Consider the following 27,018-nt stretch of genomic DNA (forward strand, 5'->3'; position numbering starts at 1 on the left):
ATGCACAGATCTATAATGAAGCATTCGACTACTTTAATAACTGTTTGTGCTCATTTAAGAGAAAATTAGTAGTGTTTTTCACTACTTCTATCTAAACTAGCTAAACTACTAAACTAGTAGCTAAACTACTATCGCTTTAGCTTGCCATATGTAATAAAAGGTCTTGATCTCAGCCAGACGCCAGGGACTTTAACCCCCCCCCCGGCAACAGATTATCTGTGGCGAGTCACGTCTCGGATCTCACTTATTGTAATTACGCTGCTGTCCTACATGTATAATAATTATATAAAAATGGAATGTACATAAAACAGGTACATAAAAGCTTACTGCGTTGCATTTGAAAATGTTAAAGTGAATAGGAATATACACATTTCCCCTGTTTGTTGTATATTTCCAAAAAAGAAAGATATTGAGAAGAACAATTTGGAGTAAAGTCACTAAAGTTCCCCAAACTGCTTTCTGACTAAACGTTTGGTTAAACAACAATTTGTTGGGACAGAATAATAATGATTATTTTTAGGCCTATTTTTTGGTAGGATTTTCATAGTAATTTAAACTAACCCTTCAATATGTACAGCAAGATAGAAAAAGCTGGAGTTTTGACTGCATATACTCTTTGTAAGAATGACATAAACACAGAACAACCACATATATATTCCAGCAGCTGTGTGATGTGATAAACGTGCTGATTTGCGTTATCACTGGTGACAGGTAATGCTTGAAATATAAACGTCATGTCTGTTGTCCTGCGATGCATCAGTCACGTCAGGTTTTCACTGTTTTTCTTGTGCTTGAATGTTAAAATGGCCCTCCTATGTATTGTCAGTCATTGCAATGGCGCATCACCAATTTGAGTTTGAGACCTCTGTTTTACAGTGATATGACTTAAACAAAATTGGGTCCTATCTGAGACCTTCGTGCCCCAAATTGTCCACATTGGTTTAATTAAGGACTGCAATAGGAAATGTGCTTGATTTAAACAACATTTATTTAAATAATTTAATTGGTATATGCTATACGCTGATGTAATGATGCTTTTGGAAAGATTCTTGATCTGAATATCTTGATCATAACAAGAAGAAGAAACATCGTATGAATGGCATTTTTTAAAACAAACTCTTACATAGTTTGGCAAAAAATGAGCAGTACGTGGAAATGATGAAAACACTATTTTATCATTGAACAATAACACTTAATATTAGTTTACAGTAACTATGATTTAGCCCATCCGGATACGTGTGCAGAGATTCAGTCTGTGTAATCTTGTTCTTCATTCTCCCTCAGGAAACACCTTCAGTACTCTGGCCAGTCTGCTGTTTGAGTGGACCATCGTGAAGGATGCCGAAATGGCAGGTTTCCCTGACTCCTACAACACCCTACGGTACGAGCATGTTTCCTCGCATCAACAATGCTGGCTGACAATGAAATCTGGATCAGCATGCTTTTTCAGCATAACGAAATAAATAAGTGCACATACTGAACAGCTGCTTTATTTTCTATTTTCGAGTGTGCCACTATATAGCATTTGGTGTGATAGTTAGGATTGTGACAAAAATACTTTAAAGAAAAGTCAATGTAAAATCATCTGCAATCATCTTGTCTTGCGTTTGCATTAATTTTACATTTGAATAGCCAAAATAACAAGTTTCAGTCTTTTAAATGTGATTAATTTCGATAAAAAAAAAAAAAAAAGTGCGATTAATTAGTTAATTTTTTTAAGCGATTGACAGCACTACTTGTATTGTATAACCCCAACACTGAACAGTTGTTTATGTACCAAAAATCTTTGGCAGGATTGGTTGCAAGTCTTATTCATTTGTAATATTTAAAACAATAATCATTTTATATCCTATTAAAACTACAAAACTCAACAGAAATGTAAAAGTAACAATTTAGCAAGTACAGGTAATAAGCTCAGACCTGATTAAGCATTCATTCATTCATTTTCTTCACGGCTTAGTCCCTTTATTAATTAGGGGTCACCACAGCAGAATGAACCGCCAACTCATCCAGAATATATTTTTACGCAGCAGATGCCCTCCCAGCAACCCATCTCTGGGAAACATCCATACACACTCATTCGCAAACATACACCTTGGACAATTCAGCTTTACCAAGTTCACCTAAACCACATGTGTCTGGACTTGTGGGGGACATCAGAGCACCTGGAGGAAACCCACGCGAACATGGCGAGAACATGCAAACTCCACACAGAAATGCCAACTGACCCAGCTGGGGCTCGAACCAGCGACCTGCTTGCTGTGAGGCGATTGTGCTACCCACTGCGCCACCGTGCTGCCCCCAGAATAAGCATAGTTATTTATTTTAGTTTATTTATGTACATTATTTGTTATGCTGAATGCAACACTCATTTTTATGCAAGTAATATGGTTTTAATACGCTTTCTGTATATGAAGTGACTTTTGTACCGTTATCTTGACTGTGTGCTGTTCTACAAGCCTGACTGCATATGTAATGTTGGGCTGTCTGTCTGCAGGATCCTGCGCTTTGCAGAGTCGGCATACACTCCTCCTGGATACATCTCTGAGATGGAGCGCGTGGGACATCAGGGAGACATCGTCCTGGTTTCAGGAATCAAAACCGGCCATGCCAAACTCAAAGCCAAAATACAGGAGTCAATCTATAAGGTCTGTGTCACATTTCTGATGGCTTTTAACGCTAAATGGCCGTGTGTTTTTTGTGTGTAGAAATACGTTGTGAAATTTCAGTCCTCGTGTTGGGTTTTCATGATTGTGGTGTACTTTTGGTTGAATATGTTTTTCAGGATGTTGGTGCTGCTGAGGTCAGATTGCTGATCCTGGAAAACATCCTCTTGAGTCCTGCGTACGACGTTTATCTGCTCGCAGGCACATCTATCAAATATAAAGTGCAGAAAATCCGTCAAGGAAAGATAACAGGTATGATTGAGTAACTGAATCATTTTTTGATTCTTTCATTCCTTCATTGATTGAATCATTTCTGTATTGATTCGTACATGTATTGGTTCCATGATTTATTGATTTATTGATTTATTGATTTATTATTATTGATTGATTGATCAATTGATTCACTCCTTGATGGATTGATTCATTTATTCATTTACCGATTCATTCTTAGATTGACCGAATGATTCATTCATTCATTTCCTGATTCCTTCTTTCGTTCATTTCTTGATTGATTGATTCATTCCATGATTAATTAATTCATCAATTTGTTGATTGAACCATTCATTCAATCCTTGATTGAATTATGCATTCATTCTTTGATTAGTTTTTTCCTTCATTCCTTAATTTGTTTCATGATCTGTTCTTCATTCATTCATTCCTTGATTAATTGATTAATTGATCGATTCGTTAATAAACAATTTTTTTACTTGTTATTACAGTGTGTTAATAATAAACTAGCGCACAGTTGGCTCCCCTTTTGTTGCTGCAGTTTTGATCCGTGCAGAAACGCTGTGTTGAGAAGCCTTCACAATTGATTAATTGTGATGAATTAAATCGCAGTTAATAGTGAAACCAGTTATTCGTTGCATCCCTAATCATATTATAGCGGTTTCTGAAGTCTCATGTAATGCTGAAGACTGGAGTAATGAACATGAAAACTCAGCTGTGAGTCACAGGAATAAATGACATTACTACGCTAATATTTCACAATTTAATAGTTTTTACTGTATTTTTGTTCAAACAAATGCAGTATTGATGAGCAGAATTGGCCTCTTTTAAAACTTAATCTAAAGTTTTGGACTGGTGGTGTTGTAAAATTGTTAAATGGGTCTAATATAACTTCAATTAAAGCTGCTCTACAGACCTTTGTCCTGATCATTCAATATATTCAAACATAAGCATCATTCAGGAACGAGAACTTAAATTCTGAATACATTTGTCATTTGGTTTTCCATCCATCTATCCGTCCATCGACTGTCTACACAACTTTATCTTTCATGGCCCAGAATGGTAGTAAAAACATTATCCAACAGTGTAGGACTTCTGGGAAAGGTTTAACGGTGGAGAATCCCACTCAAGGACTCCTCGAGCCCGGGGCTTCCTCCCGTTTTGGCAGAGCGAGAGGGGAGCCTGAGCTCGGTGGATCTCAGAACTCCCTTGCTGTGGTAGCTAAGGGAACACGAGGAGTTAGACAAATGCTTGATTGCTATACGTGTTGAATGTCTTTGGATGGTGGGAGGAAACCGGAGAACCCGTGGAAAACCCACGCGGACACGGGGAGAACATACAAACTCCTCACAGAAACACCCACCGGTCCTGTGGAACCAGGGCCGGCAGTGCTCTTGCTGTGGGGGTCGCAGTGCTAACCACTGGGCCGCCGTGTCGCCCAATCAGAGTAAAGGAGGAGAAAAGGGGAGGAGGAGGGTTTCTTCCAAACGAAGATAAAATGAGCTGAAAACTGTGGTTATTTATAGTAGCTTAGGGCTCATGTGATTGGAAGATATTGATTAGCAAATGCGAGACCGGCCATGATAAATCATAAGCACGTGATCCTCTCGAAATTAGTTTATGAATAAACTTCACTAAGTCAGTGGAGACACATAGACAAATTCACCAGGGTTTGGGGGTTCTTCAGGGTTTTTTTTACTTTCATGTCATCACAACTTTGGGAATAAAAAAACAGTTTGATGAAGACTTTAAGAGCAAGCAGAATCCTCTCATGATTGGTTCAGGTGCTGGAAATTTGTAAAAATGCTTGAATTTTAATGTAATATATTAATTAATTAATTTAATCTAGTAAATTGTTGCTTTTGGATAAAATTAAAACTCTGGAGTCTTTTTTTTTTTTTTTGCACCCTTTGCTTGAACAGTACGAGAAGACAAAATACATGGTGATTATCTCTTTGTAAGTGATAGTAACAATGCATAAAATGGTAAAGAATGAAAATATAATTATAGCTGACACAGTTTTGAGGGCCAAGGGGAATAATCTTTATAAAATAGAGTTGGGATTGGACCCAAACCTTCATTTGTGCTCTGAAGAAAAACAAGTCTCACCGGTGCAGAACAGCATAAGAGATTGAGTTTTCGGTTTCTCTTTAAAAACTAGTGTTGGAGCCATTTATGGGTTGCAATTTTCTTTTGCACCACTAGAGGGTGTATAAGGTATTTATGCTCTCCTCGCGACGAGTGAGCGATGTATAGAAGAAGAAGCTGAACGAAACAAGCTGTGTCCCAAATCGCATACTTATGCACTATTCTACGCCATTTTGTGGTATAAATAGTGTAAGTAGTGCGTTCACACTGAAAACTCTAAAAATAATAAGTGCACTTTAATTACCCGGATGATGCACTCATTCAGCCGGTAAATGAAGTGTGTGATGATGGACACTTCACGCACTCAACGACCGCAGGTTTGCTTACGTAGCGGAAGGGGCGGAGCTATCGGACGCACATGTTGGATAACTTTATTTATTTTGGATGGTGAAAGCAAAATTCTACTACGAGAGTGATTATAGCGCCTCCCGATGGTGAATGCGGTTATACTCACGGCAGGTATTGTTTGATAATTCGTTCGTTTATTTCACTGATTTGGCAACCGTCAAACGTCATCAGAGAAACGGTTTGAATTTCCGCTTAGTAAAAAAACATTAGTGTGCCATTTGGGACGCCACTACATGCATATACTACTGTTGAGTGTGTAAGTGCATAAGTACATAGTGCATGAGTGCATAGTGTATAGTGTGCCATTTGGGACGCAGCAAACTTTTTGACCGCCGTGCTGTGAGAACGGGTTTATGTTTGTTTTGATGTTTACTTTTAATTTTGAGAAAAGACAATAAATGGATTTGAATATCCAACTTCATTTACAAAGGTATGGACATTTCACTTTTTTATTGACCCGCTTAAACAACAAACGCGTCAGAACCAAGACCCAAATATTCGCATCTACAACTAGAAAGCAATTTCTTTTTCTGTGTATTGTTATTCATTTATTATTTTATTGTCTTTATTTTACTATTATTGTTATTTACATTTTTTTAAAATGTATTTTCATTTAATGCAAAACCTGGCTTGTATATAGTTGTTGCTAGCTATGTATGCTGGCTTTGTTCTGCAATAAATAAATAATCATAAAAAAAAAAATACTAGAAAGCAAGATCAGAGACATGCATGTGTGTAGGTCTCTCTTACTGTCTGTGTCCTGAGTGTGTCCTCTTTTATTTCAGAGCTTTCCATGCCTTGTGATCAGTATGAGCTTCAGCTTCAGAACAGTGCAGTCGCCCCTAATGGAAACTTAAACACCCCTGTCGCAAACCTGGACCAGAGCAGCTCGACAGTGTTTGCCCTTCAACACGGACACACCAACATCTTGCTGGACCACAAGAGTATCCTTCACATGGCCTTCAGGCTAATCTATTGACACGCTTTCCCAGATTCTTGATAACTGTCCGTGGTTGAACCGAGCAGTGTGTGAGGTATTCGATGAAGAATCTGCTAACTATATCCAGAGGTTTTCCTTCATTCTGACTGTCCAGGTCTCGGGATGCAGGGAGCTTCTCGTCTGCCCAACAGCACCATCTATGTCGTGGAGCCTGGATACCTGGGTTTGTTTGCTTTTGCTTTGGTTACCCTTTTGGCACATTGCATTCTTATAAAACTGATGAATTGTTGTGTTATTGATTTGCTTTTTTTTAATCTTCTCATGCACCAGCATTCAAGATTCATCCAGAGGATCGCTGGGTCCTTGAGACGGGGAGGAAATATGAGATCTTCATTGAAGTGTTCGATAAGTCGGGGCACAAGATTTATCTGTCTGATGTAAGTTTACTTAGACAATTAAAAGAGTTTTGGTTTTGATCATTTCTGATTGTTTTTAGTGGGATTAAACTCCAAAAATGTGTAAATTATATTTCTAAATGATTGTACTCCTTAAAATGTGTAGTTCTCCTTTTTATTAGCTTGGTTGTTGAACGTTTTGTTAATTGAATTTTGTCTCTATTTAAAGGGATCACTTTAATAAGCAGTTTTAAACGCAGTTTTGTGGCAAATTACGGCCATTATTGACGATCTCTCTCTTGTTAGTCAGTAAATTTAGCATACTATCATCTCAAAAACATTGGAAGAATTAGATGCTTTGTTTTCAATGAGGACTGGTTCATGCTTTCATCAAGCAGCCTAACATGTGTACGGTTCCAAATTATTTCAAGTGTTTCTCGTAATAAAATATATTGTGTTCAATGGGGGAAAAGTTTTAGTTTTTTACCAAAACATTTAAAAAGAACATACAGTTGAAGTCAGATTTATTAGCCCCCCCTGTTTAATTTTTCGGTCCCACTTTATATTAAGTGGCCTTAACCAATATGTACTTAAACAGGAATTAATAGTTTGCTACAATGTACTTTTTGGGTAAATACATTTATTTACTGTGTATTTATGCTTGATTAAATACAAGTATGTAATTACATCTGTAATTAACTTTTGTAATTAAATTTGTAAATACACTGTTGACCATCCCCACACCTTAACCCACCCTTAAACTACCCATGCCACCAAACCTGTTTATAACCCAACCTCTATCCTAACTCAAAAGCACCACAAGTGCTCTCAAATACATTATAAACATGGTAAGTACCTTGTATTTATTTTTTGATGCAAGTACATAGTAGTTTAGGACACTTAATATAAAGTTTTAAATTTTTCCAATTTCCCCCCCAATTTCTGTTTAACCGAGAGAAGATTTCTTCATTACATTTCTAAACATAATAGTTTTAATAACTCATCTCTAATAACTGATTTATTTTATCTTTGCCACGATGACATTAAATAATATTTCACTAGATATTTTTCAGGACACTTCTATACTGCATAAAGTACATTTAAAGGCCTAACTAGGTAAGTTAGGGTAATTAGGCAAGTTATTGTATAACGATGGTTTGTTCTGTAGACTGTCAAAAAAAACTGATTAATTAAATATATATTATTTTACTTAAACTTTATTGTGTTTTTAATAAACATGGTTATCAACAATGGTAATAGACAGGATTTCTCAACATTGACTTGGTTCAATAGCATGGTTGATAACAATATGAAACAAAAATACAAAAAATTACAAATTATATATGTACACAAACAAACACAAATATATGAATATATACATATAGAAACTTGTAAATAAGTATAAGAGAACAAAAACTATATACAGAATGTCAGAGAAGTACATAAATGGAAAAAAGTGTCTACTAAAATTATTGTAAAACATCAAACAGAAAGAAAAGATAGTTTGTTGTCACCTATACTTTGAGATGTCTTAAAGGGCACCGATGGTGAAAAATCTACTTTTTAAGCTGTTTGGACAGACATGTGTGCAAGTATAGTGTATATACCGTCATATTGGGGTGAAATAAACACACACAGTCTTTTTTTTTTTCAATTTAACAACATAAAAACGGTGGACCAATTGGAGCAGTTTTCAGACCGACAGCAACTTTACGTAGTGCGGTCCCCCCGCCCACCAATATTGATTGACTGCCTCGCGTCACAATCATATCCTCAGTTTCTTGTTGCACGTCCGCCATTTTCAGCATGTGAGTCAAAGCGATATCACTAACTCTGCTGCTTCCAAACACTCATAAAAATGAAGTTAGAGTGGTCTGAATGTCCACTCTAAAATATAATAAATGTAATTTCTTTAATTAGAACAGCCCACATGTTTTTGTGTCTTCTTAAAAGTATTTCAGAACAAAACCAGTTCACAATTTGTGGCTGTTATTTATCCATTTTTTTGTATACTGAAATCTCTTGTTTTTGCAGAACATCCGTATAGAAACCACATTCCCTGCGGAGTACTTTGAGGTCCTGGAGTCGTCTGTTAATGGGTCTTACCACCATGTGAAAGCTGTGAAACAGGGTCAGACAGTCATTGATGGCACACTGAAAGCAGTCGTTGATCAAGTATGTGTTGCAGTGTTCGGTGTTGGTGGTTTGACAGTATTGAGATGTATTGTAACCCCGATTGGGTCTTCAGGCAGGAAGTGTCCACGCGCTCTCAGTTCCTGTGCGTAACGAGCAGGACGTGGAAATCTACGACCCAATCGTCCTCACACCGGCCATCCTGACGTTTCCATGGCAACCCAAAGAGGGAGCGTACCAGTACATTATAAAGGTGGGCTTTACTTATTCATTCATTCATTTTCCTTCAGCTTATTCTTATTATTAATCAGGGGTCGCCACAGCGGAATGAACCGCCAACTTATCCAGCATATGTTTTACACAGTGGAAGCCTTTCCTGTTGCAACCCAGAACTGGGAAACACCCATACACACTCATTCGCAAACATACACCTTGGACAGTTTAATTTATTAAATTCAATTATAGCGCATGTGTTTGGACTGTGGGGGAAATCAGAGAAAACCCATGCAAACACGTGGAGAACTTGCAAACTTGGCGCTTTCCTCATTACAGTTCAAAAAAAGGAAATCCCTGCCTTTTTTGTTGGGAGCCCCCTGTACATATAACAGTCTGATACAGTGTGTGTGTGTGTGTGTGTGTGTGTGTGTATATCAACTACTGGCAACGGAATTAATAATTAATAATAAAAGTACTGAGATTATAATACATTACTCCTTTAATATATGTAGTACATTATTACAGAAATTGAATTCATTCTACTTTTCATATCAGTGTTACTACAGTAAAACCATGGTAAATGTTGGTGATTTGTTGACTGAAACACCTTCTAATTAGATCGCTGTGGTTCAGGTGTTTCCGCATCAGGGGCCTCATGTGTCAACTGTGCGTACGCAGTAAAACTTTGCGTACGCTAGATTTCACGCTCACGTTTGTGTTTACTAACAATGAAATGAACTTGAGAATGTGCACTGGTCCACGCCAACTTCATGCCTGGCGTACGCGCATTTCTTGTGTGTGTCTGTTTTATTTCCATTGGCGACTCCTAGAGGCAATCATGTTAAATTGAACACTGCAAAGTGTCTTTGAGCCGTGCATTGGCAGCTGTTTGAGACGGGATCATGATCATCCGCATGTCTAGCAGGTATATAAGTTTTCCATACCATACAGTTGACCAGCCAAACATTAAAGAGCAACTTGCAGCGGTCGCCAGTTTCCCCAATCTTATCGGAGCGATCTGCTGCACGCACATTGCTATAAAGGCGTCATCTGAAGACGAATGTGCATAGGCTACATGAATCGGAAACATTTCCATTCAATAAATGCGCAAATAATATGATGCTCAAATGCGCTTAACATAATACACACACTTATTAATGATCCCTACTTGTTTTCCTCGTGATGAAGAGTAGGCAAGATTTGATATGCAATGGGGGGAAAAAAGAAAAACAACTTCGTCAGACGCTGGATTCGAACCTGGTTTAGAAATGACAGTGTCAAAACATGTTGACATGGCCTTTAAGAGCTACGCCACTCGCGCTGCTCGACTGTCACCCGATTACTACATTCCAATGAGACCCCACTGCGTTACCCGTGTCAGCTTTCACCCTCTATTTTTTTCTTTTGTTATTAATTTCGGTGGACAAACTCGCAAATAACACTGTTTTTCTCCGGTCTGCCTCCGATAGGCGCACCTCCAATTCAAATTTGGTTCAAAGTTTCTCTTTTTGCTTGCTTTTGCCTGTTGCTTCTTCGTTTGGTTTTGCCAAAGTAGAGTCATTAGCATATTCATACAGAGGAGGAGGCAGGGAGGGGTTTTGCGCTCAGTTTCACGTTCATCCGGATGTACGAAGAGAATATGCGTGTGATTCGGCGTACGCAGTGTTTCATACATCTGAATTTTTTACTGCGTACGCACATTTACAGGTTTGTGCGAACGCAATGTTTTAGTATGATTTTAACGCAAGTCTTCGTACATGAGGGCCCAGGTGTTGAGGATGATCCAAAACTAGATCCAAAATCTAGCTTTAATGGTGCAGTGCTCAATCCTGTTCCTGAAGATCTACCTTCCTGCAGATTTCAGTTGCTACTCATATCAAACACACCTGCCTGTAATTATCAAGTGGTTTTCAGGTCCTAATTAATTGGTTCAGGTGTGTTTGATATGGGTAGCAACTGAAATCTGCAGGAAGGTAGATCTCCAGGAACAGGATTGAGCACCCCTGGTGCAGTATGTCAGTTTGACACCCAGTGGTTGAACTAGGTATTGCACTCCTGGATCAAAACAAACAAAAGTTAAGGTCTAGATTGAGGACAGGAGCGAGTGGTTTAAACCGTGTTCTAAATGAAAGCAACGGCACCCGATAGAAGGAATATTTGACATACTCAAAGGAGTTTTTGTCCAAACCAACACCTTGAATTGATATGTTAGAAACGGCTTCTATTTCTCACAGGTGAACAACAGAAAACTTGATGACATGATTACCTCAGGTACACCTCATATCTATTTGGTCATCGTCTGTACCCCTGGAAGACTATGCTGTTAATTACATTTTTATGTAATTATTTAATTTAATTGCTAAACAATTTATAATTAAGTTATTAGTGGGACATTTTATACTCTTATCGACCTCAAAGCATATAAGCTTCTGCGCCCGCCCTCTGCAGACCCCAGGTTGGGAATCATTAGTCTCTGTTACTTTATTGTGATTTTTGTCTCCATTTCAGGCTACTGGAGGAAGCGGGAACTTCAGCTGGTCGTCCACTAACTCAGCAGTGGCCACAGTGACAGTAAAAGGTATGATGACCACGGTTAGAGATGTTGGAGTCAGTGTGATCTACGCCCATGACATGAGAAACCCACTGCACTACGGAGACATGAAGGTGATTCCTGCAGTCATGCTTGTGGATAATACATATTTTATTTTATTACTATTAAAGGAAGACTTTACTATTTTCACTATTTATTACATATTTTTCAAGACATTAGTATTCAGCTTAAAGTGCAATTTAAAGGTTTAACTATGTTAATTAATTAGGCAAGTTAGGGTAATTAGGCAAATCGTTGTTTAACAATGGTTTGTTCTGTAGACTATCAAAAAATATTGCTAAAAGGGTGCTAATAATATTGACCCTAAAATATGTTTGTCTTAATTAAAAACTGCTTTTATTCTAGCTGAAATAAAACTAATTAGACTATCTCCAGAAGGAAAAATATTATCAGACATACTGTGAAAAATTAAAACACTTTTTTTTTAAATATAAAAAAAACATCACAGTAGGGCTAATATTTTGAGTTCAATTATTTTGAGGTGTCATGAGCTCTTTAAATAACCATATGAGTATGTAAATATTAAGGGTGTAACGATATGTGTATTCACATTAAACCTTTCGGTACGAGACTTTCGGTTCGGTACGCATTACGAACCGAACGATTCAATTCAAATTAATATCTAAAAAGCTAAAAGGGAATAAGTACAAAATATAATGTTTTCAGTGCAACAACGCTCAACATGGCATCCCAAATGACGAGGCAGACAACATGCTGCCTTCCCCGCTGTCATGTTAAACAGTAGACCATCGCTTTTGAACTCAGAAAATGAAAGCGATAGCGTGCACATCATTTACTGAGCGTGATTTCTGTGACGGAGCTTTTCTCCCTTCTCAGCTGTAACTTAGATCATTTCTATTTGCAATTATTGCTGTGGCACCTCTTGCGTGAAGTGTTAGATGTTCTCAGGGCTTACCTGTACTCTTGCTTTGCCCAAAGATCCCATCCCCAGCCAGGCTGCCTTTGTGCCTAATAAACTGGCCTTATTTTGCACGCACCCCTGGTGTATTGTCTGCCCATTCTCACAAGTCTCATACACCAGTCTTTTCTGATCCTTCCTTTAACAAACAGGTTTTAATTTTCCCGGGTTTGTGCCCATAACAACTATGTTTCTTAGGCCCCGTTTACACTAGTGCGTTTTAGTTTTAAAACGGCGTTTTAGAATGAAAACGATCCGCGTCCACACTCGCGTTTCACCCAGCGTTTCTGAACTGCTCTCCGTCCACACCAAAACGCTGAAAACGCACATCACGTGACCACACACACACTCTCAGGCAAGCGCTGTAGCCAATCTACCCAGATGAGAGCTGTGCTAGTCGGACTTCTCATCAAGCATCTCCCGCTGGATCTAACCTCACTATATTTATTAAACGGAATATTTCTTTCATCTTGTTGTCTTTATTTAACGACATATTCATTGGACATTGGAATCTATTACTTGTTCTCAGGTAACGTGTTTTGGCTAAGCGCAAAGATAAGTTAATGATTAATGTAACCACGTACATTCTGTATATTGACTGATCGCTTGCCTTTATTTCCTATAATGTATAAACTTATTGTATGTTATACTTTTATGATGGCCATTATCGATTAAAACTGATATTCAGCAAAGAGAGGGTGTGTTTCGTATTTTCACTGAAATTGAAAGGAGGCAGTTGTTGTAGGCTCCGTTTTGTTATAAATATGCACACAGTGAAGATGACGCTCATATTTGCAGCACGACGCCTCAACATTTTTGCTGTCTGTTTAGTTGTTAATATTAAAATGAAAATAGGCAGTTCCTTATATCATGTTTACATTTTATTGTTGAGAAAGTAAAACAACGTAGCCAGGGTGATGTGAATGAAGTTATAAAGTACACTGTTCCCTTTGAAGATTTACCCGTGTCCTCGGTATAGTCTGTTTTCCATATCAAACTGAGAAGAAGAGACTGCAGCCATGATCAAACTTGCGAAGTTTTAACTTACACGGAGAAGATGCAGGACTGAACTGTGCGTGTTAGGCTACTTAATATTCAGGAAAAGCCCCAATCAGAGAGGCGAATGTCTGCAGCCCCGCCTCCGTTTTCAAATGTCTCCGTTTTCCATCATCCACACTGAGACGGAGCAGCTGCGTTTCAGAATGAAAACGGCCTCTCCATCGTTTTCGAAACGCTCCGTTTTCGGCGCTCGAGAACTCCGGCGTAGTGTGGACGGATGGCGTAACCGTAGCAAAACTTATGCGTTTTCAAACTAAAACGCACTAGTGTAAACGGGGCCTTAGTCACTTCACGCCAAAACGGCTAAAGACTCGTTACGAAGACGATTCATTCTAACCACTATGAGTCGACTCTTTAATAGATGAATCAATAGTTTTTAAAAACTGTCCACTTTCAGATTTAAGCCTTAGCTGGATATTTCACTTCACTTGGATCTGTGTTGCACACTACATAGAAGCTAATTTCCGAAAACCCACAATAGGGGCTCTTTAACTGCTACAATATTATATTTATTTATTTTTTATAAGAAGCTTTTTGGTTTTAAGTATAAAGAAGGATTTGTTTTATTTGCTGCTAAGCAGAAACCCCGAAAGTGAAAAAAAAAAGGAAAACAGGATCATACTTTTATGATGTTAGTTTTAATGCATTAAAAATTTAAATCAGAGAAATCCTCTGGCTTTTTTCTTTTTTTGCTGTATCGAAAACATACCGAACCGTGACACCACTGTATCATATTGAACCAAACCGTGATTTTTGTGAACCGTTACACCCCTAGTAAATATCGAGCTGGTGTTTGCAGGTGTATGTGATTGAGCCGGTGGGGATGGAGTTCAGCCCCTGTGCGGTGGAGGCTCGTGTGGGCCTGCATCTGGATCTGCCCCTGCGAATCTTCGGTCAGCTGGGGGACGAGAGGGTGACACTCAGCGACTGCTCACACTTTGATATGCAGGTGGACATGGAGAGTACCGGCGTCTTCCAGATGTTGGAGGGTGAGTGGAGCTGATCGTTTTCTTTCTTGTATGGGAAACAAAACCTTGTTTCTTGATGCTGAGCTTCTGTACATCACCAATATACAGTTGCTAGAGCTGTCAGGTATAGTGCTGAGGATCCCTTTAGTTTTAGAGTAACTGTCAGACATTAAAGAGGAATTATACTCATTTTTCTTGAATCTTGAGTACCAATTCTAGTACGAGTACAACTGCATCCATCTACTGCGTCCATCTTTATTCTAAAAGGTCTTTAGTTATTTATTGCTGTAAAGAGTGTGTAAATTTTACAGCTTTTCTCTAGAATAATCAGAGCACCTGGAAGGGTAGGGTTGTCAAAGGACTTTGGTGCTAGTCGTTACTGGATTTAAAAAAAAAATCCATTTTACCACTAACATTTGAGCGTTGTTGAATTCCTAAACACAGCTGATTGCCTCTTGTGTTCACATGCTCAACAGATATGACTGTTATTGGCCACGAAGGTCATTGTTTTACCGCTCTTCACCGCCGTTCACCAAGTGCAAACACAGATTCCAAGCTGCGTTGATCAGCTGATCTGTTGTTGGAATATCATGCCAATTCCATGCGTGTTCAATAAGAAAAGGTCTGGAGAGGGTTTTCTTCAATGCCAAAAATATTAGTAATTTATTAGATACAAATGAATAATTTGATGACAGAGCTCTGGGTTACATTACCCAATGCAATACAAGAATTACATTCAAGAGGTTCTCAACTAACATACATTTTCTGACTCCAGCATATATACACAACTGATCTCAACAGGTGGAGTTTTGGTTTAGCGTCACTTATCAGTCATTTCGCAGTCCTTTGGCTCTTTGTAACCCCTAGACATACTTCCTCTTTCTCCAACCCTTCTCTGCATACCAGAACTGAACAATTACGTGCATCTTTAATATATTTCACAACTTCAACAAAGATCATGACAACTTGTGACATGTCCAGACAGCAGTCTGGAACAAACCTAAATTTATTCTTATTCTACTTTTTCCACTAGTCAGCAGCTCTTCTAAAAAGTATGCAGCACAGTAAAAAAGAAGAAGTGTGTCTGGTCAAGATGTGTTATAATACAAGAGAAAAGATTCATTAATCTGCTGTTAGTCTAAACATTTTTCTAATAAAAAATAAAGACACAAAAGTAATGAAAATAAATACCTTTTTTCCCCCACACTGTCTAAGAGCTGACATATGAAAAAACTGCTTATGGTTTGACTGATCAATGTGACTGCAAAGAATTTTACTTTTGGGTGAACTGTTCCTTTAACTCTACAACTTCCAGTGTTGTGGTTTCTGGCTCTTCCATTAATTGATCAGTCTCAGTCTGGAGGTTATAAATATCAGACTTTATTGGATATTCCAATAATGCAGGGACAGTCCAGAGCAAACCCATCTGCAGTTTCCCCCAGGACAAATCTGAAGTCCCTTAAATTGGCTGCACTCTTTATCCTTGCCCTATCCCACCTTTGTGTTTTCACAGCTGGTTCCTGGTTCAACAGGCCTCTCCAAGCTCCTACTCCTTTACAACCCCAATTTAAAGCCACCTCTTTTTTTTTGTCCTAGTAATGTACAGATCTAATTTATTCATCACTGTTTTACCACATATAGTTTAAATTTGTCAATCGTGACTAGTGTTTTATTTCAGACATCTAAACTGGACTCTTCTCTCCCATACAGTATGTGTCATTTCAGATATACATGACAGTTTCAACATATGTTGTCTACATTTCATGCTTTTCTGACTGTATTTACTCTGATGGTTTTGTATGTGTATCCCAAAGTCCTATTCCATGCTGTGTTATCCTTGCTGAAAAAAACAGCTTAAACCAGCCTAGGATGCTTGGCTGGTTTTAGCTGGTCGACCAGCCTGACTTTGGAGGGGTTTTGGCCACTTCCAGGCTGGTTTCCAGCTATTTCCAGCCTGGTTTTTGCTGGTCAGGCTGGGAGATGACCAGCTAAAACCAGCTTGACCAGCCTAGCCATGCTGGAAGCCCAGCCAAAACCAGCTATGTCCAGCTTAAACCAGGATGGTCAAGCTGGTTGTAGCTGGTCACTTTCCAGCCTGACCAGCTAAGACCAGGCTGGAAATGGCTGGAAACCAGACTGGAAGTGGCCAAAACCCCTCTAAAACTAAGCTGGTCGACCAGCTAAAACCAGCCAACCATCTTTGGCTGGTTTAAGCTGGATTTTTCAGCAGGGATGACCCCTTACCTTAACATACCACCTGTTTCCAAAGACATATAATGTCAGATTGATATGGCTCACCACTTACTCAATTTAATGTGTCTTTACATAGCTGTAGAATGAATAAAGATCTTCTTCACTAGGGGGTCATTTTGAGCGCATTTAGTTTTTGAAATTAAAACAACTTTGTTGAAGTAAAACCGATATATCTATAATACCCGGACTTTTCCTAAATATGTGTATATTTCTTTCTAACATTGTTATTTTATTAAAATAACAAAACACAAAAGAGCTATGAGTATTTCTACGTTTAACTATCATAGCCATCAAAATGAAAGCATTTAATTCACTGTCTGCTACTTTTCCCCGTGACTTTAAATCATAGGCTGTGTCAGTGTTTTTCAGCCTTAAAAGCTGCTCTGCTAACTGTTAAAGATGCCTTCAAAGATGTTCAACCCAATCAATGGTCTTGCCGACATCATTAAATGTATTTGTTTCAAATCATTTGAGTTAATTTTTGTTTATTTTTCCACTGCAATCAAAATGTTGATCATAAAACCATAATCTTTAATGGGAATTATATAATTTGAATTGATTTTGACTTGACGTAAGAACTGTATGTAACGAATAGATTGTGTGTGTGTGTGTGTGTTTACATCTTTAGGTAGACTTCCCCCAGGTCAGAGCCACTGCAGCGGGATCCGAGTTAAGGCATTGATCCCCGGTTACACTACCCTGCTGGTTAGCTATACCCATAGTAATGTTCACCTCAGCGCAAAGATCACCATTGCTGCCTACCCGCCTCTCAAGGTAAGCTGTTGTAAAGAAGTGAATGTGGAGGACGGCGAGCAGAGATTTACATATTACCTTCATTCTCTCTGACAGCCGATTGACCCCGTGTCTGTGGCTGTGGTGACGTTGGGATCCTCCAAAGACATGACCTTTGAAGGAGGCCCCAGGCCCTGGGTGCTGGAGCCCTCCAAGTTCTTCAGAAACCTGACGGCTGAGGACCACAGCAGTGTCTCGCTGGCTCTGTTCGGACCCGCCGCTCGCACCTACTCCACTCATTTGGTCAGAGCCACATGTCGAGCTCTCGGAGAGCAGGTAATGTGATGTCATATCCTGTGGACCATCTGTTACGAATGTGCACTAGGGGTATAAGGGTTCACAGTCGACCCACTGTTGTGCATGCACATGACCTGTGGAATAATAACACATTTTTTAAACTTGTATAATCATCCAAAATTTGTAACGATTAAAAAGAAAAAGACTTGTTTAATGCCCAAATTATTAGTATCTGAAATGTTTCAAAATACCAAAAATGTTTTAGTACGGTTCAAATAAAAAATAAGTGTGGTGCTAATCCACCAGAGAAGGTACCAATAAAAGGGTCCGTACACCATACCAATCAAGCAATACAACTGTTTGTTACTGGTACATACAGCGGATCTCAATTATAATAATAATACCCATGATATTCATTAATCATAGTCTGAATAATGAGTAATAAAAATGTATAAAAGGCTTATCACAAAAAATAACACAAGTGGATAGAAGACAGATTAATAATGAATAATACAATATCAAGCAAGAAGATAGAATATATACAACTTCAGAAATGTGCCATCATCTTCCTCTCCGAAGACTTGGGAACCCGTTGCAGTCACATTGGAAGACCAACACATATGTCCGAGAATGCCGGATGATGCGCACCTGTCCCACGGCTGAGCTTCCAATGTTACTAAAAGAAGTTCTCACCTTTATAGCAAAATGTGGGTGCCGGACAAAGGTCAGCCTGCTAGTTGAGAGAGTAGAGGGAGTTGATCAGGCTCCTTCCTCTCTCAACTAGCTGCACATCATTTCTTATTGCACAGCAAAAATCAGAGGTTCTGAACTATCAGCATGACTGGAGTCAATGTCCTAACCTCCCCTTTTAGTCACCTGGTTCATTTGTTGAGTTACATCCGAGTATGATTGTCTGGAGTCAATATTGTACCCCTGACCTTATTAGAGAAACAGCATTGTGAAAGTCCTGAAATTACTGTCCTTGTCATGTGTCATGTATATTAGAACCTAATTCAATATTGTACCCCTAATCCTCTCTTTAGAATCTTGGTTCTTCGTTGAGCGTAAAAAAAAAAATTTAAAATCTAATATAAGAATTAAGATTAAAGTTTTATTTCTGCCTATATTGCTTTAAGTAATTAAGTAGGCTGTGTTCATAATCGGTTTACAAACCTAGCTGAGAAACTGAAGAGCTGGAAAAGACTCATCATTTAGATCACATGTTTGGAGCATTTTAGCTTCCCTGTAAAATATAATGATGACTGAGGAAGTTGTTATGGCACCTAAATGCGTGACTTCCTCAGGTTATTAAAGGTGTTTTCAGTTTCTTGCCTGCATTAATGCATTCGGTGTATAGCTACAAGTGGACACTGGAGTGTTTTAAAGCAGCAAAGATCAGCTGGTCTGTTTATAAGCTGACACACAAGCGCTGATACGATCCACTGATGAATCGACTGATCTTCATGGCTTTGAAACACTCCAGTGTCCCTGTATCTGTGGTTACACAGTAAACAGTTGTGAGTTCGGGGAACTGATAACCTTCGCGGCCAACCACAGTCATTTTTGTTGAGCACTTGAACATGATGACAAATCAGCGCTGTTTAAGAACTCGCTCAACAGCACTCGAGTGTTAACGGGAAATGGGCGTTTTTAAAATTTTAGTACCGGTTGGTATCGAATTCCAGTATCCTGACAATACTAATACCTAGATCGCCAGTGCCAATAGCCTAGTGGTAAAGTGCGCCGGCATATAGCACTGAAGTGCTCGCTGGTTCCTTGCTGATCCTTCCCCCTCTCTATGCTCCCCTTGTATTCCTGTCTCAACCTCACTGTTGTATATAATAAAGGTAAAAAACAAACAAAAAAAAAAGATTGGGATCTTGATTCAAACACCCACGCAGTCTTAATTGTAAATGATCGTGATTTGAATGTTTATTAATCACTTGGTGCTGTGCATTCAAATCTGTGTTTGACCGAGAAAGAGATTCAGTCTTCAGTCTTTTCGATCAGCATTATAATTTATGAGTTTCAAGCAATCAAATAGCACAGCAGTGGGATAGCACAGTTAATAGTTCAAATATAAACACTGATGTTTATGGTAAAGATTCAAATCATAGTTTAAAAAAGCAACTTGACGCTCAATGAAGTTTGTAGCAATTACGTAGTTGGCACCAAACAGCCATCAAAAATTCACTAATTAAAATAAGACAAAAAATATGTATATCATCTTGTTTATACATTTTGTTGTTGTTTGTTGTAAATGTACACATTCAGCATTATTAGCGACAGTAGCGCAAGTTGTTTTCAGATGTTACGGTTTAAGAGTTGAATATTTTATTTTAAAATTGTATTTATTCAGCTGGTTCTTTCTTGATTTATTTTTTATTTAAATAACAGGTTCCATAAGTTATTTTTGTTAAAGCCAAAAGTTCCTTCTTCCACAGTTCTTGTTGTAAATGGAAAGCAATTTACGTTTATCTCCTCTCCTGTTTGCTGATCTGAAAAATTATCCGATCCGTGACTCAAAAATCATAATGTGATCCGAACCATGAGATTTGTGATCCATTGCACCCACTACCGATATGTTTAGTCTTCAAATAATTGTGTCTTCACAGGTCTTGGCGGTGACCGTTGGGAACCAGCCCACCGTGACAAACCCTTTCCCTGCTGTGGAGCCGGCTGTTGTCAAATTTGTGTGCGCTCCTCCGTCACGTCTTACTCTGACCCCCATTTACGTGAACCCACAGCTGGACGTGTCCTGCCCTCTGCTGCAGCAGAACAAGCAAGTGGTGAGCATTCAAACTCTGCTGGTTTATTATGACTCAAAGTCATTGCATGTGATGTTATGTAGATAGAAACTCAATGAATGGAAAAGTAAAGTGTCGATTTTAAACAGAAAGTTCACCAAAATCAAAAATGCACTCATCATTTACAAACCTGCTTGAGTTTCTTTCTTCTGAAAGAAAAAGTAAGGTATTTGGTGGTAACCAGTAGCCCTTGACTCCCGTAATATTTTTTTTCTCCTATGGCTACTGGTTTCCAACGTTCTTTAAAATGTCCTCTTTTGTGTTTAACTGGAAAGATTAAATTATGAATGCACTAAATTTTCTGTTGCCGAGAAGAAAAACCCCCAAAAATATGAGCTGAAAAAAAAAGGCAATGTTTTGTGGTTTCGTTCTCCCTCCAGCCACACAATGGCTTTCACACTGGACGTGGAAGGAGCTGCTCTATGAAACCCATTAATTTCATGTAAAGACTGGTTTGTTGCTTGGTCAACCGAAACGCAAGAGCAATGACGCATTTTTATTTAATACATCATTTTTACAAAGCATTTTTAGTTTCCGTTTTCAAGCAAGTGCCTCCAGAAATGTTCCAAGTGATCATACTAAGTTTTATTGTATTTGACTGATTAAAACATTTTGCTGACAAATGTATAAAACATTTTGGTATTATTTCATTTTCATCACCTGACTGTTGATGCTTAAAGGGCCATGAAACCCCCTCGTTTCAGCAGGGTGTTTTCACACCTATACTTTGGAAAAAGTCAGAAAAGTGGGCGTGTCCAGCTCTGTTTAGGGGGGAGTGTCGGAGGAACTAAAGTTGGAGGGTGTGGGAGTGTCTATTTGGGCGCGCGCAAGTTTCAGAGTCAAAATACACACACAGGAGAAAGTGATGGTGTTTAACCTACATGGACATCTGTACTCGAATTATTTGCCAAATTATTAAATGGTGGACTTTAACTGCAGTTTGGCTCTTTCATTCAGGGAATTCATTCATGCCCCTCGCGACAAACGAGATTTTTGATTCAAGGAACTGCTCTAAGCGTGTATTTTTCATGCAATGTTTGATACCGCACGGCGAATAAGAGAAAAAAACCCTCAGCATTTCCCGGAAACTTAGATGCACACGGCAGGTAGCGTCAGAAAGCCGCGTGTGTTATTCCGGTCACAAAATGCGGTAAAAACCCTACACGAGGTTTAAGTTTGGTTGTGGTGCTAACATGTTTACACTTGGTGCAATAGTTAACTTAGCTCGATACGAACAAACTGAATAAACAAAGAGCACTGGTCGCTCACTTACCAAATCTGTAGAGACAGGACAATCACCAGCAACTAGAGCCGCGTCTTTATTTAGAGGAGACTACAAGCGAATCCAGATCTCAGCGTTTGCAGATGAGAACAGCTCTCAGGTAAACAATAATCCTCCTTAGACACGTAAGTTATTGTTGTAGCGCGTCGCGTACACTGTTAATCCACACGTGACTCCAGCTGCGCTCTCACAGAGAGAAAATGAAAACAAAACTTAACGGCAGCAAACTATAAAAGCAACACTTCACGCTTGTTTTGCAAATACAACGTGGCGTCTCTGCCGTCTACACTCTGACAGTAATTAATATTAATGAAGTTGCACAATAGAGCGCGCTGATTGGTTTGAACCAAGCTTTACTCATGCATTAATGCAGCACACTGTAAGACGTAATAAGACACTCTGGCACAGGCGTCCAGTCTGCACGCTGGAATACACGCTATTATGTCATGACCGTGACGCAGCTTCAAAAATTTGTTTCAAACCGGAAGTACGAATTTGCTTGAAATAACGCAAAAACAACCAATTTACACCTTTTAGTGAAATATAGGTGTCCTAATAGTGTTTTTAGCAGTGTGGGACACATATACGACTGTCAACAGCTCAAAACATGTGTTTTGGTGTTTCGTGACCCTTTAAACCCCTCTTTTTGTCTCTGACCCAGGTACCCGTTTCAAACTATCACAACCCAGAGCTGGATGTGGCGGCGTTTGATGAGCAGGGCAGGAAGTTTGATAACTTCAGCTCTCTGAGTATGATCTGGGAGTCCTCTAAAGTTTCCCTGGCGAGCATTGAACCCACCATGCCCATGCAGCTACACGTACACGAGGACAACAAACAGAAGAAACTTCATGGTACCTTTAAAATGATTGCTTGTGATACTTGTGAAATACAAATTATGGCTGTAACGATACGCATATTCATAGTAAAATTATTTGGAAAATTTATACTTGTTAAAAAAAGACCCTAAAGTGTGTGAAATAATGTTCTCAGGACCTCTGAGCACAACCTAGCAGCACTAATGGCAGCATGAATGAGTACCCTCCCTTTTAAAATGAATGTTTTATTAAACCATTATATTTATTAAAATAAGAGTGTTTTCATGTAACATCTTGATAAATAGATATTAGATTTAAATTCAAATGAGGTGTTAAAAGAAGAATCACAAATTACAACATTACAACAAAATATTTTTTTTTTATGCTTTTCATGATTTTGGTTTCTTTTTATTTACATTTTGTTTAATATTTTCCCCTAAAATATGCATTGAGGTGTACTAATTTTAGCACGGTGACCTAATAATAATAGTAATTCCTTGCATATATATATATAGCGTTTTTCTGGAAACTCAAAGAGATTTACACATTTTTTGGGGGGGGGGGATCTCCTGATCCACCACTAGTGTGCAGCATCCACCCGGATGACGCAACAACAGCCATATTGCGCCAAACCACACACCATTGGTGATTGGCACAAAGGAGATTGAGTGATGAAGCCAATTATGATATGGAGATGGTTAGGAGGCCAGTTTTAATTACCTTAAAGAATAAGGTTTACCATCTCATCTGAAAGACAGCGCTCACTGAGCAGTATAGAGTCCCCATCAATATACTGGGGGGTTAGGACCCACACAGACTGCAGGTTGAGCACTCCCTGCTGCTCTCACTAACACCACTTCCGGCGGCAACCTAGCTTTCCCATCTGTTCTCCTATCCAGGTACTGACCGGGCACAGCCCTGCTTAGCTTCAGTGGGCGACCATGTGAGAGTTTTAGAGAGCTAGCTGCCAACATTTGAATTATTTTGTTTGATTATTTCCAGATTTAGCTACCGACTAATCTGTTATAAAAACACAAAAATGTTATTGTATAGTATCGTTTAGAAAGTTTTAATTAAAAAAAGAGAGACAAGTAAGGGGTTGTACTTGCGCTGGATACTATGTTTTGAAGATGACAAAAATTGTATTATAGCATCTCCAGCATTTAGCAATTACAAAATCATCATTGTATTTAAAACATTCAAATAAAACCATACATTTAGAGCAGACATAGATCGTATCAACAATAAAAATGCAGGAAAGCCCTAAAAATAATTTAAATGACTGCTTTAAAAAAAGGAGTTAGTCAATATGATTGTTCACTCATTTCTATGTATTGTCATATGTAGAACTATATGTTGTCAGTGTGATTTATGTGTGTAATAGATGTGGTGTTTTCTGCAGGTCATCAGACTGTTCTTGTTCATCATGAATCGGGTGTTGCAGGCATCACTGTGACAGCGGTGGGCTATCAGACGTCCCATCTAGAGGCAGCAATGGTTCTGAGTGGAGTAAGTGTCTCTCTCGTCTCATTCTGCACTGCACTACATCTTGTGGTGTGGATTCAGATGCCCTGTAAATCCACCCTCTGACCCGAGTCAAGTTTAGAGGTTGACTATAATGTCTGTGTTGAATTTTAAATGTGCAGGTCCGGTGAAGTGCTTTGAAATATGACGTAATCTCAACTGAAGCACAAAGAGAGGGTGGGACAAAGTGTAGCTCCTCCCCTTTAAAAAAAACCAGCCAATAGCGTTTTGTGTTATCACCACTCTGCCAGTGAGGGTGGTTGAGCTGAAGTGCTTCAAATGAAAGCAAATGAGAAGCGTCTAGAAAGGGGCGGGGCATATTAGATACTAGAAAGCATTTGATTGGAGAGGGTGCTCGCTGCAGAGCCATTTGAGGAGAGCTGAGCTCCAGCGAGGGGGAGCATGAGCTGTCGCTCCTCCTCCTGTAAGCTGTTTTAATGCGTACACCAACTCCACCTCTAACCCTACCCCCAGTGACATCACTCGTAGAAGAAGTGCAAAAAAGGTGGAGCTCAAGCTTAAGCTCCCCCTTGCTGGAGCTCAGCTCTCCTCAAATGGCTCCGCAGTGAGCACCACTTGTTTGATTGCAGTGGCGCAAAAAGGGGGTATGCAGTAAATGCGGCGCATAGGGGCGCCACACATGGGGGGCGCCATTGTGCCAAAACTATTTTTGAAATTATCCATATTAAAAGTTTCAAATAATATATATATATTTTATTTGTTAAAAATGTTTATTTAGCATTTTATACGCGTATAATATTGTATTTTATTCAATTAAAAAATCATTCCACCCCTCCCCCCATTTTTTTATACCATATACATGTTTTTATGACTTTATTATGTATCATATTGACTCATCAGGCCTTTTGGTAACTTCTTAGCTCAAAAGTATTTTAATTTTAGCTACAAACAAAGTTATAACATTTCAATTAAATCAGGGGTCTCAAACTCAATTTACCTGGGGGCCGCAGGAGGCAAGGTCTGGGTGAGGCTGGGCCGCATAAGGGATTTCACAAAAAAAAAGTCCTCAAATGTCATTATTAACAGTTTTAATTATTTCTTCTGAACATGAAGTGTCCTGAACATTAACAGAACATTGAGTGAAGATTATGAACAGTTCTTCTGAACATGGCATCTTTTGCCTACTTCTTGCTGCCAGAGACTTGACAGCGCTTCTTCTCACAAATCTGAACCACCAAATCTGGCTTTAGAGCGGAAGCAGTTAAGACCCTCAGTATGGCTTGAAGATGATCATCATTAAGTCTAGACCTGTACTTTGACTTATTGAAGTCCTAGGGAAAATGTGGGGGAACTCACTCAAAACTTCCATTCCCTCACCTAAAAAAAAAAAGGCGTATACATGTATAAATAAAACACCCCCACCCCACTCCAGTCACATCAGTCTGTACCAGTCTGTATCTACCTATAATATATATAAGATGCAGGGCAGGCACGTGCACACATAAGGGCTCAACCTGTGCAGAGCACATGCCCTTTTTAGTCTTGCATAGAAAGTGCCCTTCCAAAATGATCAAAAGTGCCCCCGCGACGCGACACACCCTCGGTCCCGCCCTTCAGTAGGCGCGCGATAACACCGCTCTTGAGTACGCGCGCGACAACACAGCTGATCAGAACGCGCATTGAGTGACAAGCGCGCTGTGTACGGATAGAATCAGCGGAGCGGGAAGCGCTCTCTCTCACCGCTCCGCTGAATCTGTCAGTGTACAGCGGTCGGCGCGGGCCACAAAATATTGCACTGAGGGCTGCAAATGGCCTGCGGGCCGCGAGTTTGAGACCCCTGAATTAAATAGAACATTTCACACAGTTTGTTTCTGTTTTTTTTTAACACTAAACATTTGACAGTCTTTTTTATTTCACTTTTAGCAGTTTCAGTTAATTGTTCTTGCAAAGACAGACCTTACACTTGCAATGTTCTTTTGCCCTTTAGGACTCCCATGTCTATCATTTTGTTTTGACAAATGTAGTAGGCCTACAAAAAGTCCAAAAGCAAGGCTAGTCAAGGTGCTATAATCATTTAGTGAGGGAAAATTAAATTGAGAAGAACTTTGGGGTGGTATGAGATGCATTTCTTTGCGACTTAACATGCTTAATGTAATTATACCTTTTACTACTTCATACTATTTCAGTTGTGTTCAGAACTGCGAAGCTGTATTTTTTGAAGCATATTGATAACTTTATGAAAAAATATCTTTCATTTATTGATGGAAATATTTTCCACATTTTATCACTTGCCTGTTTTAAAATATAGTTGGATTGAAGGGGGCGCGCAAAAGTTGAAGCCGCATACCCATCAGTAAATATAGGTGAAAGTATAGGTGAAAAGTGACAAACTATAAGCTTATGTAGTTTACATGTTTAGCGGTTTTATATCACTGTTTTGGAGCACACTAGCTTACAGATGTTTTAAAAACCAAAATGCCAATACCAACTTCTAAAAAAACTTTAATTTCATGGGACCTTTTAAAGAGTTTTATAGTTCACTGCTTTCTACGTTCAGTGTGAAAGCTGCTTCACTCCGTGCAATGACTGCAGCTGGAGGGACAGTGGATCTTTGCTGGGCAGTATGGCACAGCATTACTTACTTTTCAGCTCATATTTTCATCCATTTTTCTCATTCGACCATTTTCGGTCTATAATTTTCCGCAGCCAAAAATTC

At 39.0% G+C, this 27,018-nt stretch overlaps 2 protein-coding genes across 4 annotated transcripts in view; both read left to right on the top strand.

Moving 5' to 3' along the window:
• Positions 1-27,018, top strand: part of zgc:113278 — an 852,580-nt gene that overhangs the window by 264,913 nt on the left and 560,649 nt on the right. The gene's annotated exons all lie outside the window — the stretch shown is intronic.
• nup210 (nucleoporin 210) overlaps positions 1-27,018 on the top strand; it is a 74,494-nt gene that overhangs the window by 6,833 nt on the left and 40,643 nt on the right. For both annotated transcript variants that reach the window (XR_012398948.1, XM_002667560.8), the window contains exons 4-18: positions 1,285-1,381; positions 2,498-2,648; positions 2,786-2,918; positions 6,176-6,334; positions 6,485-6,553; positions 6,661-6,767; positions 8,760-8,900; positions 8,974-9,111; positions 11,583-11,738; positions 14,463-14,652; positions 17,513-17,658; positions 17,734-17,952; positions 20,529-20,702; positions 22,664-22,853; positions 24,220-24,326. Coding sequence is in view for 1 of the 2 variants with exons in the window: in XM_002667560.8 (XP_002667606.3) it covers positions 1,285-1,381; positions 2,498-2,648; positions 2,786-2,918; positions 6,176-6,334; positions 6,485-6,553; positions 6,661-6,767; positions 8,760-8,900; positions 8,974-9,111; positions 11,583-11,738; positions 14,463-14,652; positions 17,513-17,658; positions 17,734-17,952; positions 20,529-20,702; positions 22,664-22,853; positions 24,220-24,326 (2,177 nt within the window). In the remaining variant the exon portion in view is untranslated. The remainder of the gene's footprint in view (positions 1-1,284; positions 1,382-2,497; positions 2,649-2,785; positions 2,919-6,175; positions 6,335-6,484; positions 6,554-6,660; positions 6,768-8,759; positions 8,901-8,973; positions 9,112-11,582; positions 11,739-14,462; positions 14,653-17,512; positions 17,659-17,733; positions 17,953-20,528; positions 20,703-22,663; positions 22,854-24,219; positions 24,327-27,018) is intronic.

The sequence above is a fragment of the Danio rerio genome, chromosome 23 (genome assembly GCF_049306965.1).
Source record: "Danio rerio strain Tuebingen ecotype United States chromosome 23, GRCz12tu, whole genome shotgun sequence".
Taxonomy (NCBI): domain Eukaryota; kingdom Metazoa; phylum Chordata; class Actinopteri; order Cypriniformes; family Danionidae; genus Danio; species Danio rerio.